Source organism: Hyla sarda, chromosome 4, assembly GCF_029499605.1.
Source record: "Hyla sarda isolate aHylSar1 chromosome 4, aHylSar1.hap1, whole genome shotgun sequence".
In the NCBI taxonomy this organism is placed as follows: Eukaryota; Metazoa; Chordata; class Amphibia; order Anura; family Hylidae; genus Hyla; species Hyla sarda.
Genome location: NC_079192.1, coordinates 35,035,625 through 35,052,063, shown reverse-complemented (window position 1 = coordinate 35,052,063; position 16,439 = coordinate 35,035,625). Strand labels below are relative to the sequence as shown.

The 16,439-nt window shown below is 44.6% G+C and overlaps 1 protein-coding gene across 6 annotated transcripts in view; it reads right to left on the bottom strand.

Moving 5' to 3' along the window:
* Positions 1–16,439, bottom strand: part of LOC130367768 (potassium channel subfamily T member 2-like) — a 333,948-nt gene that overhangs the window by 161,627 nt on the left and 155,882 nt on the right. For all 6 annotated transcript variants that reach the window (XM_056570514.1, XM_056570517.1, XM_056570518.1 and 3 more), the window contains exon 9: positions 13,657–13,751. In XM_056570514.1, coding sequence (XP_056426489.1) covers positions 13,657–13,751 — 95 coding nt within the window. The remainder of the gene's footprint in view (positions 1–13,656; positions 13,752–16,439) is intronic.

Here is a 16,439-nt window from a genome sequence, read left to right as displayed (position 1 = left end):
TGCACACACTGATCTCTTATACTGATCATTGTTATCCCATAGGGACCTATAACACTGCACACACTGATCTCTTATACTGATCATTGTTATCCCATAGGGACCTATAACACTGCACACACTGATCTCCTATGCTCCCATAGGGGCCTATAACACTGCACACACTGATCTCTTATGCTCCCATAGGGACCTATAACACTGCACACACTGATCTTCTATGTTGATCACTGGTTTCTCATAAGAAACCAGTGATCAACGATTCTGCCGGATGACTGCTCATGCCTGGATCTCAGGCACTGAGCAGTCATTCGGCGATTGGACAGCGAGGAGGCAGGAAGGGGCCCTCCCGCTGTCCTGTCAGCTGTTCGGGATCCCGCGATTAGCCGCGGCTATCCCGAACAGCCCGACTGAGCTAGCCGGGAACTTTCACTTTCACTTTTAGCCGCGCGGCTCAGCTTTGAGCGCGCGGCTAAAGGGTTAATAGCGCGCGGCGCCGCGATCGGCGCTGCGCGCTATTAGAGGCGGGTCCCGGCTTCACTATGACGCCAGGCCCGCCATGATATGACGCGGGGTTACTGTGTAACCCCGCGTTATATCAGAAGAGCAGGACCAAGGACGTACCGGTACGTCCTTGGTCCTTAAGGGGTTAAGGAGGAAGGAAAGATCTAGAAGTTTTAACCACTGTCTATTCTACCCTCACTTTCTATGAACTCTTAGCCACCTATTCCATCTCCTGCCATATGCTTTATACCTGCATTCTCTACCATCTTCTCTACCATCTTCTCTACCATCTCCACCCCTACACTCCTTCCTGCATTGTCATAAAGGGGACCTATTATTAGATCTTAACCTTTATAACTTGTGGCAACATTTTATATAGGGTAAAATAAGGTTTCTAACCAGGTCTAAGTGTCATGATAAGTGTCCGGAATATTGCAGAAAATATGTTTTAAAAGGGTGCTAATGAGTGTCATCGAGATTCCTGAGTAATCACACCTACTCTGATTGACAGCCCAAGGGTGGCCAATGTTACCGATCTGCTCCCTCAAGTCTTTCAACTATGTAGAAGAGGGGTGACATCAGGTCTTGCCTGGGCTGACAATGATATCTGAGTCCCGATGACTACTTGAGGCTCAATAGCATACAATATATAACATGTTACCACCAGTGATATAGGGTAAAACCTGGTAACAGGTCCCCTTTAGGACAACATAGGAAGGAGTGTAAGGGCTGCGATTGTAGAGGAGATGGAAGAGTATTTAGGCATAACAGATATGGGACTGAGGAGATGGAAGAGTATTTAGGTAGAAAGGTTAAGAGACTGAGGAGATGGAAGAGTAGGTAGAAAGTGTGGTGAGGGTGTGATGAGGGCAGATGGAATTACCCAGAGGGCATGGTTTATCCTCTACACCACCCGAAGGAATACCGCTGGATCCTGGGCTAGGCACAGGGGCAAATAATGACTCCGATGCCAAGTTAAGGAACAATGGCAGCTTTACTGAGTCAGACAGATGTAACAGTCTATACAGCTTGGCTAGGCCCACATAGGTGACCAGTAACTTCAGAGACCTTAGGGCTTGCTGGGACTTATAGTGGACTTGGACAATTTGGATGCAGGCCACGCTGACTTGAGACAGGATGACTTGGACTGACTTGACTATGACTTACTTTACCCCTTCTGTAGCTCACCAGGCTTTGACTTGACCTGTGGGGCAATGGACTTGAGAATCCGTGGCTGCTTGACTGACTTTAGGCTTCCTCTGGACTCAAGACACACACCTAGGACGTGACCTCACTGTTCCTCAGGAAAGACTAAGTGAAGAGAGTGAGCTAGCTCCTCCCAGGGCTTATATGGGGGAGACTAGGAGGGGTCCCATAGGTCACCCTTAGGTCACATGGTCACTGATACCTCACTGGGTTACAATCACATGACAACAGGTTAATCACATGTCAACTGTTCTTAAAGGAGATGTCCGGTATGGACTATATCTATTCCATCCTGCCCAGGCTGAAAAAAAAAAAAAAAAGAAAACAAACTTTCACTTACCTTCCTACATTCCTCTGGAGCTCCATCGCTGTGGCCCGTGATAGGCTGAAGCGCCGTGTGACATCCCGGGCTAAGGGAAGTAGGAAGAAGACAGCCAGGCCAACCGATCAGCAGTTGCGTAGCTCCGGGGGAACATAGGAAGATACGTGAAAGTTTGTTTTCTCTTTTTTTGCAGCCCGGGCAGGATGGAATAGGAATAGTCTAAACCAGACATCTCCTTTAAAGGCATAATACGGGCTGCCAGAGGCTTTCTGACTGAATGCTTTAGCTGCTGGGGCCCATTGGCAACAGCTACTTCTCCCCAGAACACTATACACATTTTTAGACAATATTACAAGATTACCTTTATATGACAACTCTGTCACGACACATGTTTACTGGGACTGGCGTGGTGGGGACTTACATGGGTTGAACTAGTCCCGGGGTTGGAGATACACAGAAGAAGGCTGGCTGATCTGAAGAAAACATGGGGAAATCCATAGACGGGTGGATCCCCTCGCCAGGAACGTATTCCCTTGCAGGTCTGACATCTGGAGGAAACAGAGCTGGGAGCACAGGTAGATATTCTTTGAGACAGAGACCCACTCAAGGGAGGCTTGTGGAGAGTTGTTGATCGGGCCTGTAGCCCAAATGTCCTGTCTTTAGGCAACTGCCCATGTCGCCCAATCATCAAATAGAAAGGGGTATACCCCATAGAACAATGGACTGTGTTGATATAGATTTCCAGTAATTCGGGCAGTAATCGGGACCACTCTTCTTGTCTTGAAACAGAGGCTGCTCGCAGCATATGGATGAAGACTTGATTGATGCGTTCACAGAGCCCATTCCCCTGAGGGTGGTAGGCGGTGGTCCAGAGTTTCTTGCAGCAATAGAATTGGCATAGCTCTTAGAAGAGTTGGGCCTTGAAGGCCGTTCCAGGGTCAAATAGGACAGACTCCGGGCACCCAAGGGTTTGCACCCATTTGACGGGTACTACAAAAAACAATTTTGAGTAATGATCCACCATGGTGAGAGCATAAGTATACCCGAACCGGGTAGGAGACAAGGTGTATAGGTCTTCTTTAACCTTTTCAGACCTGGGTTCACTGTCCATGAGGGTGGTCACAACATTCTGGTTCACGAACCATTGATAAAATAAGAGCATCTCCACGTCTTCCCACACGTCTTCGATGGGGGGCTCTTCATCGGGGGGGTCATCTGAGACAGTACATCAGCATTGGCATTCGACTTGCCACTTCTGTACTTGATGGTGAAACTGCAATTGGCTAATCCTGAATCCCATTGCTGTTTGATAGCACCCAACTTGGAAGTGTTCAGGTGGGTTATTATCCGTGTAGACAGTAAAAGGCGTGGCAGCCAAATAGTCTTTGAACTTTTCGGTCACAGCCCATACCAGGGCGAGAAGTTCCAACTTGAAGGAGCTGTATTTAGCATTGTTCTTCTCTGCTCCTCAGGTCAGGTTACGACTGGCAAAGGCAATTACTAGCTATTGTCCTTCCTGGATGTGGGACAGGACAGCTCCCAGACCTTTAAAATTGGCATCAGTATATAGTCGAAACGTCTGACTGTAGTCTGGATACGCCAAGATAGGTAGTTCTCTCAGCAGACGTTTCAGAGCTCGGAACGCCGTCTATTGCTCTTTGGCCCATTCAATAGGTAGTCTTCCATTGTAGTTCTCCTTCGCCGTACCCCATAGGAGAGCTGTGAGGGGTTTTGCAATTTGGGCGAAGTGTGGAATGAAGCAGCGGTGGTAGCTGGCAAATCCCAGGAAGCTCCTGACATCCTTCACAGTGTGCGGGGTAGGCCAGTTCTTTACAGCATCCACCTTTTCAGGATTTGGCTGGACTCCCTTTGCGCTGACAACATGTCCCAAGTAATGGACTTGAGGATTGAGCAAGTGACACTTTGATGGTTTGATTTTCAACCCATGCTTGATCAAGACTTGAAAGATGTCTGACAGATGACTAAGGTGTTCCAGGTAGGACTTAGAATACACAATGACATCGTCCAGGTACAACAAGACACTTTGGAAATTCAAATGACCCAGGCACCTTTCCATCAGACGCTGGAATGTAGAAAGCATTGCATAGCCCAAATGGCATACTTTTAAACTCGAACAGCCCCATGGGTGTCACAAAGGTGGTCTTTTCCCGGTCCTCCATGGCTGTGGGCTCTTGCCAGTATCCACTGGTTAAATCCAGAGTGGAGAAGTAAGCAGCAGACACGAGGGCTGTAAGCAACTCCTCGATCCTCGGAAAAGGATAAGCCTCTTTATGAGTGACATTGTTCAGATTCCTGTAGTCGACACAGAAACAGATGGTCCGTCTTTCTTCTTGACCAAGACAATTGGCGCAGCCCAAGGACTCCGACTTTCCTGTGTCACGTCCCCCTCTTTCATGACGGCCAGCATAACGGTCTGATACATGCCTGGCGCGACCGGACGGTGCATTTCTTTGATAGGCGGGCTGTCGCCTGTAAGGATACGATGCTGGATCATCAAAGTCTGCCCGAAGTCTGTGTCGTGTTTGCTGAAAGCTTCGTGATACCTTTTGGTGACATTGATAACTCCATTGACCTGATCTCTTGGGATGTCGTCATCTCCGACCTGGAGCTGTGCCCACAAGGGCTCGGGAGGGCTCACTCTGGATCCTTCGGCCACTTGAGCTGCACGCTGTCGGGCCTCCAGACGTTCTGTCACCATGTCCTTCGACTGTAGGAGGTACAACTGAGCTACTGGAGTATATTTGGGTAAGACAGTAGCAGAATGAGACAGGTTCACTAACCGCACCGGGACTCTCCCGTTGGTGACAGTGACAAGGGTTCTTGCAGCTCGGGCAAGAGGATGATCTTCTAATTGCATAGGTTCCAGCAGGGCCTGATAGTTCCTATTCTTGACTCTGGGACGTGCATGACACCAGATGATGGTCTCCGTATTGGGTTGTAAGGTCACTGACCTGATGTCTTGAACTCGTACTCTGCAGTTTTCACCTTGCTTGTTGGCAAACTTCTGCTCCACCTGTAGAACTTTTAAGAGGTGCTGCACAGCCCGCTGGCCTGAAGGGGACATATGGGGAAGAGAGGCATGCAAGGCATCTAACACTTCAGTGAAACAATTCGTCATAATGTTCATCCCCAAGATAAACTCACCAGACCCCTTATCTGTCACATTAGTTACAATCACTCCCTGCCCGGTAAGTACATGCTTTCCCAACTGACTAGATGGCTCCCAGTATCCATGTCTGGGGACTGGTTGTCCATTACCCGGTACTACTCTGAAGTTATCATCATCAGGCTCACACAATAAGCTAGTATCCCAATGCTGATAAAAAAAACACTTTAAGGTATAGTAGATACTTGTGATCCAGTATCTATTAATGCCTCCAATGGTACACCTTCTACAATAACTTTTACATAGGGGCAGGAGGCGACATGAAGTGAGAGTCCTGATTTAGGTCTTTGGGGGGTAAGACCTGATGGCTGTTTTCCTGAGGGCCATTTCTCGAACCTCGGGGGAAATCCGTTTAAATCCCAGCACTGCATTTTCCAATGTCCTGACTTTTTACAGTAGATTTAAAAAGATCTTTGAGTCCCAATATTAATTGGGTGGAGGATTATGGTAATTGAGATTGTGGGGAGCAGGAGCAGGGGCAGGTTTTCTAGGCAAGCTCCTTCACAGCCTTAGTAAGTTGTTCAATGTCCTGCCTAACACTCTGTAGATCTGAGGCTGCGGTGACTGGCAAAGTAGATGACACTGGGGCAAGGGCAGATGACGGTGGTGGTATAGGTCTGGCTACTGCCCCTAATGGCTCTTGAAAGGGTGTAATGGGTGTACAAACTTCCTCTAACTCAGTCCCGGACTCAATCACTTGGATAGCCAGTCTTTTGAAAGCGGGAAATTACATGTTAGGGGTTTGGACTGCTAACATTCTCAGCTGGGCTTTGACCCATTTATTATGAGCCCCATCAATAAATCTGTCCTTTAACACCTTATTACCCTGCTTGGGAGAAAAACATCTAATTTCTGGACAGTCTCAATGGCATTCTGCAGGGCTATGGCATATGCTCTCAAGGTCTCACCTGCCTATTGTCGCCTCTCATACAGTACGGAGAATGTGACTCAAATACCTGGTACAGCCCTTCAAAGATCTTCTCCACCGTCACCTTGTCATATGCTAGCCAGGTGCGGACTTCCTCTAGCACTGGTCCCTGGAGTTGTCCTGTTAGCGATTGCACCTATTAGTTAGGAGGGAAAGAGTAAAAGAAAAACAAACTCTGGATCCTCTCTTTCACATCCCTCAGGGAGAAGTGGTCTCCATTGTAGGTAGGGAGGACAGGGTTCCCCATGAATACTGGTGCAGACCTTGGAACACCTTGATTGTTGATGCTGACTGACAGGGGACAAGACACTGGCTACTGGAGTAGGTGATGACCTCGCTGCTGGAGATGAAGGGGCGCTGGCGCTCAGTTGATGTTTGGTTCTGGGTTCAGACATTTTGTTGAATTTTGACTGTGCTGTCGCTTTAAGAGAAATGAGGTGTGTTCCCCTTTTAAGATGCTTGCTGGAGTGCTGCAGTGGCTCTGGTTTGACTAGTGGGGGTACTGCAGTGGATACTCCCCCTCTATTTTGCAGGCACCCGGTTATGGATAGTCTTGCAACCAGACTTACGGGCAGTAACGTGGCAACACTGAAGGCTTTGGGCACCGGAGACTTGGAATTGGTGATCGTTGGTGTTTGCAGAGTCTGTGCTGCAGCGGGTGTTTGACAGATGACAGCGGAGATGAGCGCAGCAGCCGGAGCTTCCAATATGACTGCGCCCAGACAACTTCCGGTTTTGGTCCGGTCGGCAAACACTTCCCCTGTGCAACACAGGGCGGCTCTTTGGTTACTCCTCGCTGTACTGAAGAGGCATCACCACTGGGAACGGACGGGGCGGAGCTGTGACCGCTTGTGCGTGAAAAACACTGGACCATGTTAACTCTTTCAGGTACAGCCTCTATACAGTTCACAATGGCAGATAGCAGTCTTTTCTTCACCTCCCTGTCTATTTCACAAGCGCCTCGGGTTAAACACTTTCACTGGCAAAGTCCCATACAATTTCTGGTGCAAATTTTATTCGCATCGGCGTGCGATTTTCTGACAATACTGGACACAGTTCAGACTGGGGTGTACTTTAGGCATAAAGCGCACACACGTATCCTGTTCATAGGACACCAAAAGTTGTGGTGAGGTTGTGATGAGGGCAGATAGAATTACCCAAGGGGCAGATGGCATTCACCCCTTGTGTTCGTGATGCCAGGGCATGGTTTATCCTCTACACCACCCGACGGAATATTGCTGGATCCTGGGCTAGGCACAGGGGCAAATAATGACTCCAACGCCAAGTTACGGAACAATGGCAGCTTTACTGAGTCAGACAGGTGTAACAGTCTATACAGCTTGGCTAGGCCCACGGAGGTGACCAGTGACTTCAGAGACCTTAGGGTTTGCTGGGACTTATAGTGGACTTGGACAATTTGAATGCAGGCCAGGCTGACTGGAGACAGAATGACTTGGACTAACTTGACAGTGACAGACTATGACCGACTTCACCCTTTCTGTAGTTTACCAGGCTTTGACTTGACCTGTGGGCCAATGGACTTGAGAATTCGTGGCTGCTTGATTGACTTTAGGCTTCCTCTGGACTCCAGACACACATCTAGGACTTGACCTGTTCCTCAGCAAAGACTAAGAGAAGAGAGTGAGCTAGCTCCTCCCAGGGCTTGTATGGGGGAGACTCTGAGGGGTCCCATAGGTCACCCTTAGGTCACATGGTCACTGAGTTACAATCACATGACAACAGCTTAATCACATGTCAACTGTTCTTAAAGGCATAACACGTTTTATATACAATACACAGCATAACATAGGCATAGAAGCACAGGAACAAGGGTAACAGGTACAGGGGGGCCAGGGGACACTGTATGGAGGCTGCCTGACAGGACAGCAAGGGTACAGGGGAGAAACTTGTGTACTGGGCCACCTCAAAAGGATGTGGGACTGAGGAGATGGAAGAGTATTTAGGTATAAAGGATAAACATCTAGATGATGAGTGGACAAGAAGAGAAATAATGTTCTACTCATAGATCACATCTGGCTTGTAGAACAATAGAACAATAATAAACCACCCAATACTAACACCATCTGAGAAGGTGCAAAATGTATCACGGTGGCTCTCGCTGCACGATACATATGACACTTTTGTCTTCTTATCCATATGCTTTACTTCAGTGGTGTCCAAACTGTGGACCTCCAGATGTTGTTGAACTACAACTCCCAGCATGCCCGGACAGCCGTTGGCTGTCCGGGCATGCTAGGAGTTGTAGCTCAACAACATCTGGAGGTCGACAGTTTGAAGACCACGGTTCTACTACCTCAACCATCTCATCTCTTTCCTCTCATGTAAACGTTAACATATTCCATAGGCTTACATATTTTCCTCAACCTCCGCAAACTCATTACTCTTAGTTATGGTCTCCATTGGTTACAGCTCTGAATGTACTGTAGATCTCATTTATCTGCTCCATCTTCTTAATGTCTGAACAGATGTTGAGGACAGAGTAATGTGCCGAGGAACCATAGAATATTTGTAAGAATATAAGAGCGAAGATGGAGGAGACTTCACCTCTGAGAGTTAAAGGGGGTGAATGGTAGGATCTTGAGGAGGCGGGTGGGTTGGGTGTAGAGATAATTTAAGATGATAGATGAGGTGAGATTAGTACGAATGATAAGAAAATAGAGGAGACTGATGAAACTACAATCGTTGAGAAAAAAAAGACATGGCCGCATCTTTACATGTTGTACGTTGATCGATTGCTTCAAAAACCAACATTAGGTAGTCAGTAGACATTTTGATCAAATTGTAACAGTCCCATTCACCATTTCTCGGGCACCTTAGTGGGTCCCTAACTTAAAACGACATGGCACTGGGTAGGGATCGTCACCGTAGCAGCATAAATGCCGACAGGAGGAATGACCAAGTGGTCCAGCATCCCCACTACAGCCAAACAGCCCCATGCTAGTGTGAACAGATCACCAAGTTGACCTAGGTCTGACAGTAGTGGGTCATTTCTCCTATGGGCACTAGTGCTGCGGTGGTGGTTACCACCTGGTGACACGCCATTGTAAGATAGGGACCAACTTGAATAAGGTGGCCATGAAGTGGCTTACACAGATCACTGTAAATGTAAGTTTTTGTAATTGTGCAGAGAAGCAATAGATCGACGTACAACACGTAAATGTGTGGCCATGCCTTCTTTGTTTGACTAAATATAGAAGTTAGCGTGAGATTGAATAGGTTTACGTGAATGAAACTGTGGGAAGAAGTACAGAGAGTAAATAGCTTATGAGCTTAAGGAGATAGCTAAGGATGTAAAGAAGATAGAGTACAGAGGATGAGGATGTAGAGGAGAGGATAGAGTACAAAGGATGAGGATGTAGAGGAGAGGATCGAGTACAGAGGATGAGGATGTAGAGGAGAGGATAGAGTACAAAGGATGAGGATGTAGAGGAGAGGATCGAGTACAGAGGATGAGGATGTAGAGGAGATGACTGAGAGTACAGAGGATGAGGATGTAGTGGAGAGGATAGAGTACAGAGGATGAGGATGTAGAGGAGAGGATAGAGTACAGAGGATGAGGATGTAGAGGAGAGGATCGAGTACAGAGGATGAGGTTGTAGAGGAGATGACTGAGAGTACAGAGGATGAGGATGTAGTGGAGAGGATAGAGTACAGAGGATGAGGATGTAGAGGAGATGACTGAGAGTACAGAGGATGAGGATGTAGTGGAGAGGATAGAGTACAGAGGATGAAGATGTAGAGGAGAAGATAGAATACAGAGGATGAGGATGTAGTGGAGAGGATCGAGTACAGAGGATGAGGATGTAGAGGAGATGACAGAGTACAGAGGATGGGGATGTAGAGGAGAGGACTGAGAGTACAGAGGATGAGGATTTAAAGGAGAGGATAGAGTACAGAGGATGAGGATGTAGAGGAGAGGATAGAGTACAGAGGATGAGGATGTAGAGGAGAGGAGAGGATAGAGTACAGAGGATGAGGATGTAGAGGAGAGGACAGAGTACAGAGGATGAGGATGTAGAGGAGATGACTGAGAGTACAGAGGATGAGGATGTAGAGGAGAGGACAGAGTACAGAGGATGAGGATGTAGAGGAGAGGACAGAGTACAGAGGATGAGGATGTAGAGGAGAGGACTGAGAGTACAGAGGATGAGGATGTAGAGGAGAGGACAGAGTACAGAGGATGAGGATGTAGAGGACAGGACAGAGTACAGAGGATGAGGATGTAGAGAAGATGACAGTACAGAGGATAATGATGTAGAGGAGAGGACAGAGTACAGAGGATGAGGATGTAGAGAAGATGACAGTACAGATGATGAGGATGTAAAGGAGAGGACACAGTACAGAGGAAGAGGATGTAGAGGAGAGGACTGAGAGTACAGAGGATGAGGATGTAAAGTAGAGGACAGGGTACAGAGGAAGAGGATGTAGAGGAGAGGACTGAGAGTACAGAGGATGAGGATGTAGAGGAGAGGACTGAGAATACAGAGGATGAGGATGTAAAGGAGAGTACAGAGGAAGAGGATGTAGAGGATAGGACTGAGAATACAGAGGATGAGGATCTAGAGGAGAGGACTGAGAGTACAGAGGATGAGGATGGACGGGAGGAGAGGACAGAGTACAGAGGATGAGGATGTAGAGGAGATGACTGAGAGTACAGAGGATGAGGATGTAGAGGAGAGGACAGAGTACAGAGGATGAGGATGTAGAGGAGAGGACTGAGAGTACAGAGGATGAGGATGTAGAGGAGAGGACAGAGTACAGAGGATGAGGATGTAGAGGAGAGGACTGAGAGTACAGAGGATGAGGATCTAGAGGAGAGGACTGAGAGTACAGAGGATGAGGATGTAGAGGAGAGGACAGAGTACAGAGGATGAGGATCTAGAGGAGAGGACTGAGAGTACAGAGGATGAGGATGTAGAGGAGAGGACAGAGTACAGAGGATGAGGATGTAGAGGAGATGACTGAGAGTACAGAGGATGAGGATGTAGAGGAGAGGACAGAGTACAGAGGATGAGGATGTAGAGGAGAGGACAGAGAGTACAGAGGATGAGGATGTGTAGTTAATGATGTGTGTTTTGAGTATGTGTAGAAGTTTACTGCGTTCAGAGGATAAGAGTGTCGAGGAAATGAGTAGAGGTTATGACTGAGAGTACAGAGGATGAGGGTGCAGAGGAGAAGACAGAGTACAAAGGATGATGTAGAGAAGACGAATGAGAGAACAGAGTGGAAGAGAAAATAAAAAAAATGAAAAAAGTAATACTAAATCTAGTAAATCTTCTGGATGAACGTGTAAAATATAATTAAAAAACTTAGATAATATAACCAGCAGTATATAGTATATTACAAACATTCTCAGTGACATCACCTGACTCTCCAAGAATACGGGGAATGACAAATGACTCCTCGGCTGTAATTATATTATCAATAAATATTACATGTGGAGAGGAGCAGGCAGATCCCCAGATATACTGGTGGCTGCCGTATGACATTCCAATTATCACTTCTCTTGGTTTCCATCATCTGCTGGTTCATTTGTGAGTCTGCACAGATTAGACAGATTAGTGAGCGCAGATCTATCTAACAATTCTATCGCGTCCTCTCTGAGCCTCCAGCCAACTCAATATTCTAAGCATGAACTACATGAGCACCACCTAATGGTTAATTACCATGGAAATGCTGGGACAAGAATGCACCAATTGTCCCTATGATTAACCACTTAACATCTGAAGAGTTTGGGGAATAAAGGGAGATTATAATACTGCCTCCTTTGTACAAGAATATAACTACTATACTACTGTTCTTATATACAAGAATATAACTACTATAATACTGCCTCCTTTGTACAAGAATATAACTACTATAATACTGTTCTTATATACAAGAATATAACTACTATAATACTGCCTCCTTTGTACAAGAATATAACTACTATAATACTGTTCTTATATACAAGAATATAACTACTATAATACTGCTCCTATATACAAGAATATAACTACTATAATACTGCTCCTATGTACAAGAATATAACTACTATAATACTGCTCTTATATACAAGAATATAACTACTATAATACTGCTCCTATATACAAGAATATAACTACTATATTACTGTCTCCCATATACAAGAATATAACTACTATAATACTGCCTCCTATATACAAGAATATAACTGCTATAATACTGCCTCCTATGTACAAGAATATAACTACTATAATACTGCCTCCTACGTACAAGAATATATCTACTATAATACTGCCCCCTATATACAAGAATATAACTACTATAATACTGCTCCTATATACAAGAATATAACTACTATATTACTGTCTCCCATATACAAGAATATAACTACTATAATACTGCCTCCTATATACAAGAATATAACTGCTATAATACTGCCTCCTATGTACAAGAATATAACTACTATAATACTGCCTCCTATGTACAAGAATATAACTACTATAATACTGCCTCCTATATACAAGAATATAACTACTATAATACTGCCTCCTATATACAAGAATATAACTACTATAATATTGCCTCCTATGTACAAGAATATAACTACTATAATACTGCCTCCTATATACAAGAATATAACTACTATAATACTGCCTCCTATATACAAGAATATAACTACTATAATACTGCCTCCTATATACAAGAATATAACTACTATAATACTGCTCCTATATACAAGAATATAACTACTATAATACTGCTCCTATGTACAAGAATATAACTACTATAATACTGCTCCTATATACAAGAATATAACTACTATAATACTGTCTCCTATATACAAGAATATAACTACTATAATACTGCCTCCTATATACAAGAATATAACTACTATAATACTGCCTCCTATATACAAGAATATAACTACTATAATACTGCCTCCTATATACAAGAATATAACTACTATAATACTGCTCCTATATACAAGAATATAACTACTATAATACTGCTTCTATATACAAGAATATAACTACTATAATACTGCCTCCTATATACAAGAATATAACTATTATAATACTGCTCCTATATACAAGAATATAACTACTATAATACTGCACCTATATACAAGAATATAACTACTATAATACTGCCTCCTATGTACAAGAATATAACTACTATAATACTGCCTCCTATATACAAGAATATAACTACTATAATACTGACTCCTATATACAAGAATATAACTACTATAATACTGCTCCTATATACAAGAATATAACTACTATAATACTGCTCCTATATACAAGAATGTAACTACTATAATACTGTTCCTATATACAAGAATATAACTACTATAATACTGTCCCCTATATACAAGAATATAACTACTATAATACTGCTCCTATATACAAGAATATAACTACTATAATACTGTCTCCTATGTACAAGAATATAACTATTATTATAATGTCTATGTACATTAGTACAAATGGGAACAGGCAGCTGGACTGTCACATACAGGGTACATACCAGGTGAACATGAGGCAGACCAGTGTACAGATCAGGATGAACACTTGGTTAAACATAGCGGAGTGAGTTCTCTGGATAGCTCGATGCAGGTCATTCTGAGGTAGAAAAAAAGATGTACATTAATGAATGATAGAGATGGCTACCTACATCATTTTTTATTAATCTCAAATCTATCTCATATCTATCTATCTCATATCTATCTATCTCATATATATCTATCTATCTATCTCATATCTATCTATCTATCTCATATCTATTATCTATCTCATATCTATCCATCTCATATCTATCTATATCATATCTATCTATATGTGGTGAAGGTGTGATGAGGGCAGATGTTATTACCATAGGGGCAGATGGCATTAACCCCTTGTATTCGTGACGACAGGGCGTGGTTTAACCTCTGCACCAACTGAAGGTATGCCGCTGGATCCTGGGCAAGGCACGGGGCAAATAATGACTCCGACGTTAAATTACGGAATAACGGCAGCTTTACTGAGGTAGACATGTGGAATAGTCTTGACAGCTCAGTTAGGCCCAAGGAGGTGACCAGTGACTTCAAAGACTCTAGGGCTCGCTGGGACTTGTAGTGGATTTGGACAATTTGCTGCAGGTCCACGCTGACTCGGTACAGACTGATCTTGACTGACTTGACTAGACTGACTTCACCCCATATGTAGCTTACCAGGTTTTGATGTTCATCTGTGGGGCACTGGATTAGTGGCTGCATGGTAGGTCTTGTGTCTCCTCAGGACACCAGACACTCTCAGGACTTCACTTTAGCTCAGCTTGGCTTAGACTTAGACTGACTAGCTAGCTCCTCCCAGGGTTTATATGGGGCAGACTATGGAGGGGTCCCATAGGTGACCCTATTAGTCACGTGATCACTGGTACCTTCCTTGGTTACAACACTTGGTAACAGTATTTAAAGGTACATAACAGTATAAAGACATTATAATAGTTAACACAAGGTATAATTAACCATTTACATTATATAGATTAAAGAGCTCAGTTGACACCACAATAGAGTCTGTTTGACACGACAGCAAGGGTACAGGCATGCAACTCCTGTACTGGGCTACCACAAACTCCCCCTCTTAACAACAGCCATCCTCGTTGCCCAGTCCTAGAGGGCAGATGAAAATAAGGTGGCCACTGAGGCCATGTAACAACAATAGGGACAGTTCCTGGGGCATTGAGCCAATGTCCTTCACAGGTCTGATGAACTGGGTAAGAGTCCATGGGGCATTCCAATTAACGTCCTTACATGCTCAATTCTTTTGAGGGTTTTGAAAACTGGGATAAATGGAGTAAACATATGTTTGAGATCATTTGGTCTTGCAACTGATTTGTGGTCTACAGTTCTGATCGGGCTGTCTGAGGCTCTCTACCCGGATGCCTGTGCAAATGGGGCCCTTCGGCTTTAGCTACTTCTCCCCATAACATTAGACTAGCAGTTATACATTTTTCTGACAACACATGAGAATGTTAAATACATACACAATAGTTCTGTCACTTTACGCACTACTTACGGCTTTCAGGAAAACTCTCTGGCCACAAGAGTACCCTGTACACAGTGGACAGGAAACAATAGACATTAGACATGAAATGACTATTATGGACTAGATACATTGACTAGTTAGCTCCAGTCCTGACTACACATGTGACATTTGACTATGTTAGATACTCAAGATATACTATGAATATTACTGACTATCTGTACATGAAATTAGTTATTCTAGAATGAGACAGGGTCAGGACACCTCCTGTACAAATACCATGGGTAAAAGAACATTAGAGACTATAGACATTTTGTGTAAACATTATATATATATACAATTTATGACTTGGTGAACCAAATAATACAGTTTCACAACAATAATTGTAATTGCATTCACTTGTGCAAAAGAATAAACAATATATTACTCTGTAAATAGTTTTTGTAGTACCGCTCCACAGTTCTGGTACAGAAGAGTCTATAGTAAAGGATCACGGCTGTAAGTCGGGCACATAAACTTACTAAAAATTGTTGCAAAAAAGTTCTTGGTTAGTCCACCAGGCACTTTTCTTAAAGGTTGCATCAGCCTGAAAAACAACAGTGGTACTTCCACATTACAATGTCAGTCTCCTGACTAAACAGTAGAGAGAAGCAAAATTATCACAGATGAGTGTCAGCCTGGAAATTTCCCATCCCAGCCTCGCCTGTCGGACCGCTTCCTAGGCTAGGATATGTAACGGGGACCACGGGACTGTGGCGCCTCCAAAGGACTGACAAGAGTGTTCCAATTCACCCAGGACAACGTGGACTCCATTATGGTAGGACTCACAGTGACTACCATTTGCACAGCAGCAGCTTGCGCCAATGGGGGACAATGTGTCAGTGCCTGTTGGATCTGCCAAACCTTCTCCTCAGCAGGAATAGGCCGAGGCACTTTAGTTGGTGCCCGGTGAGTAAGCCAAACCTCCTCAGTGACAGGAGTAGGCTTGGGCACATCTGTAGATGACTTGGACTGGTATCTCGGTGCCATGATAGGCACCTCGGGCAGGTATTCTTGCTCTTCTTGAAAGGTGCCCCTGGCTTTAGGAGACAACAAGTCAAAGGGGTCCGCATCGCAGTCGTCCGATGGGAAATAGGTGAAGGGGAGCTGCGTGGGATTCTTCGGACCAGTCACCGCTGCCACCCACTCTCCTCTCACACTGTTAACCGGAGTATATTCCACTATCTCCCCGCTCTCCAGAGAATGCAGATGATTGGAGAGATAGTCTCTTCTGACTGCACTCCT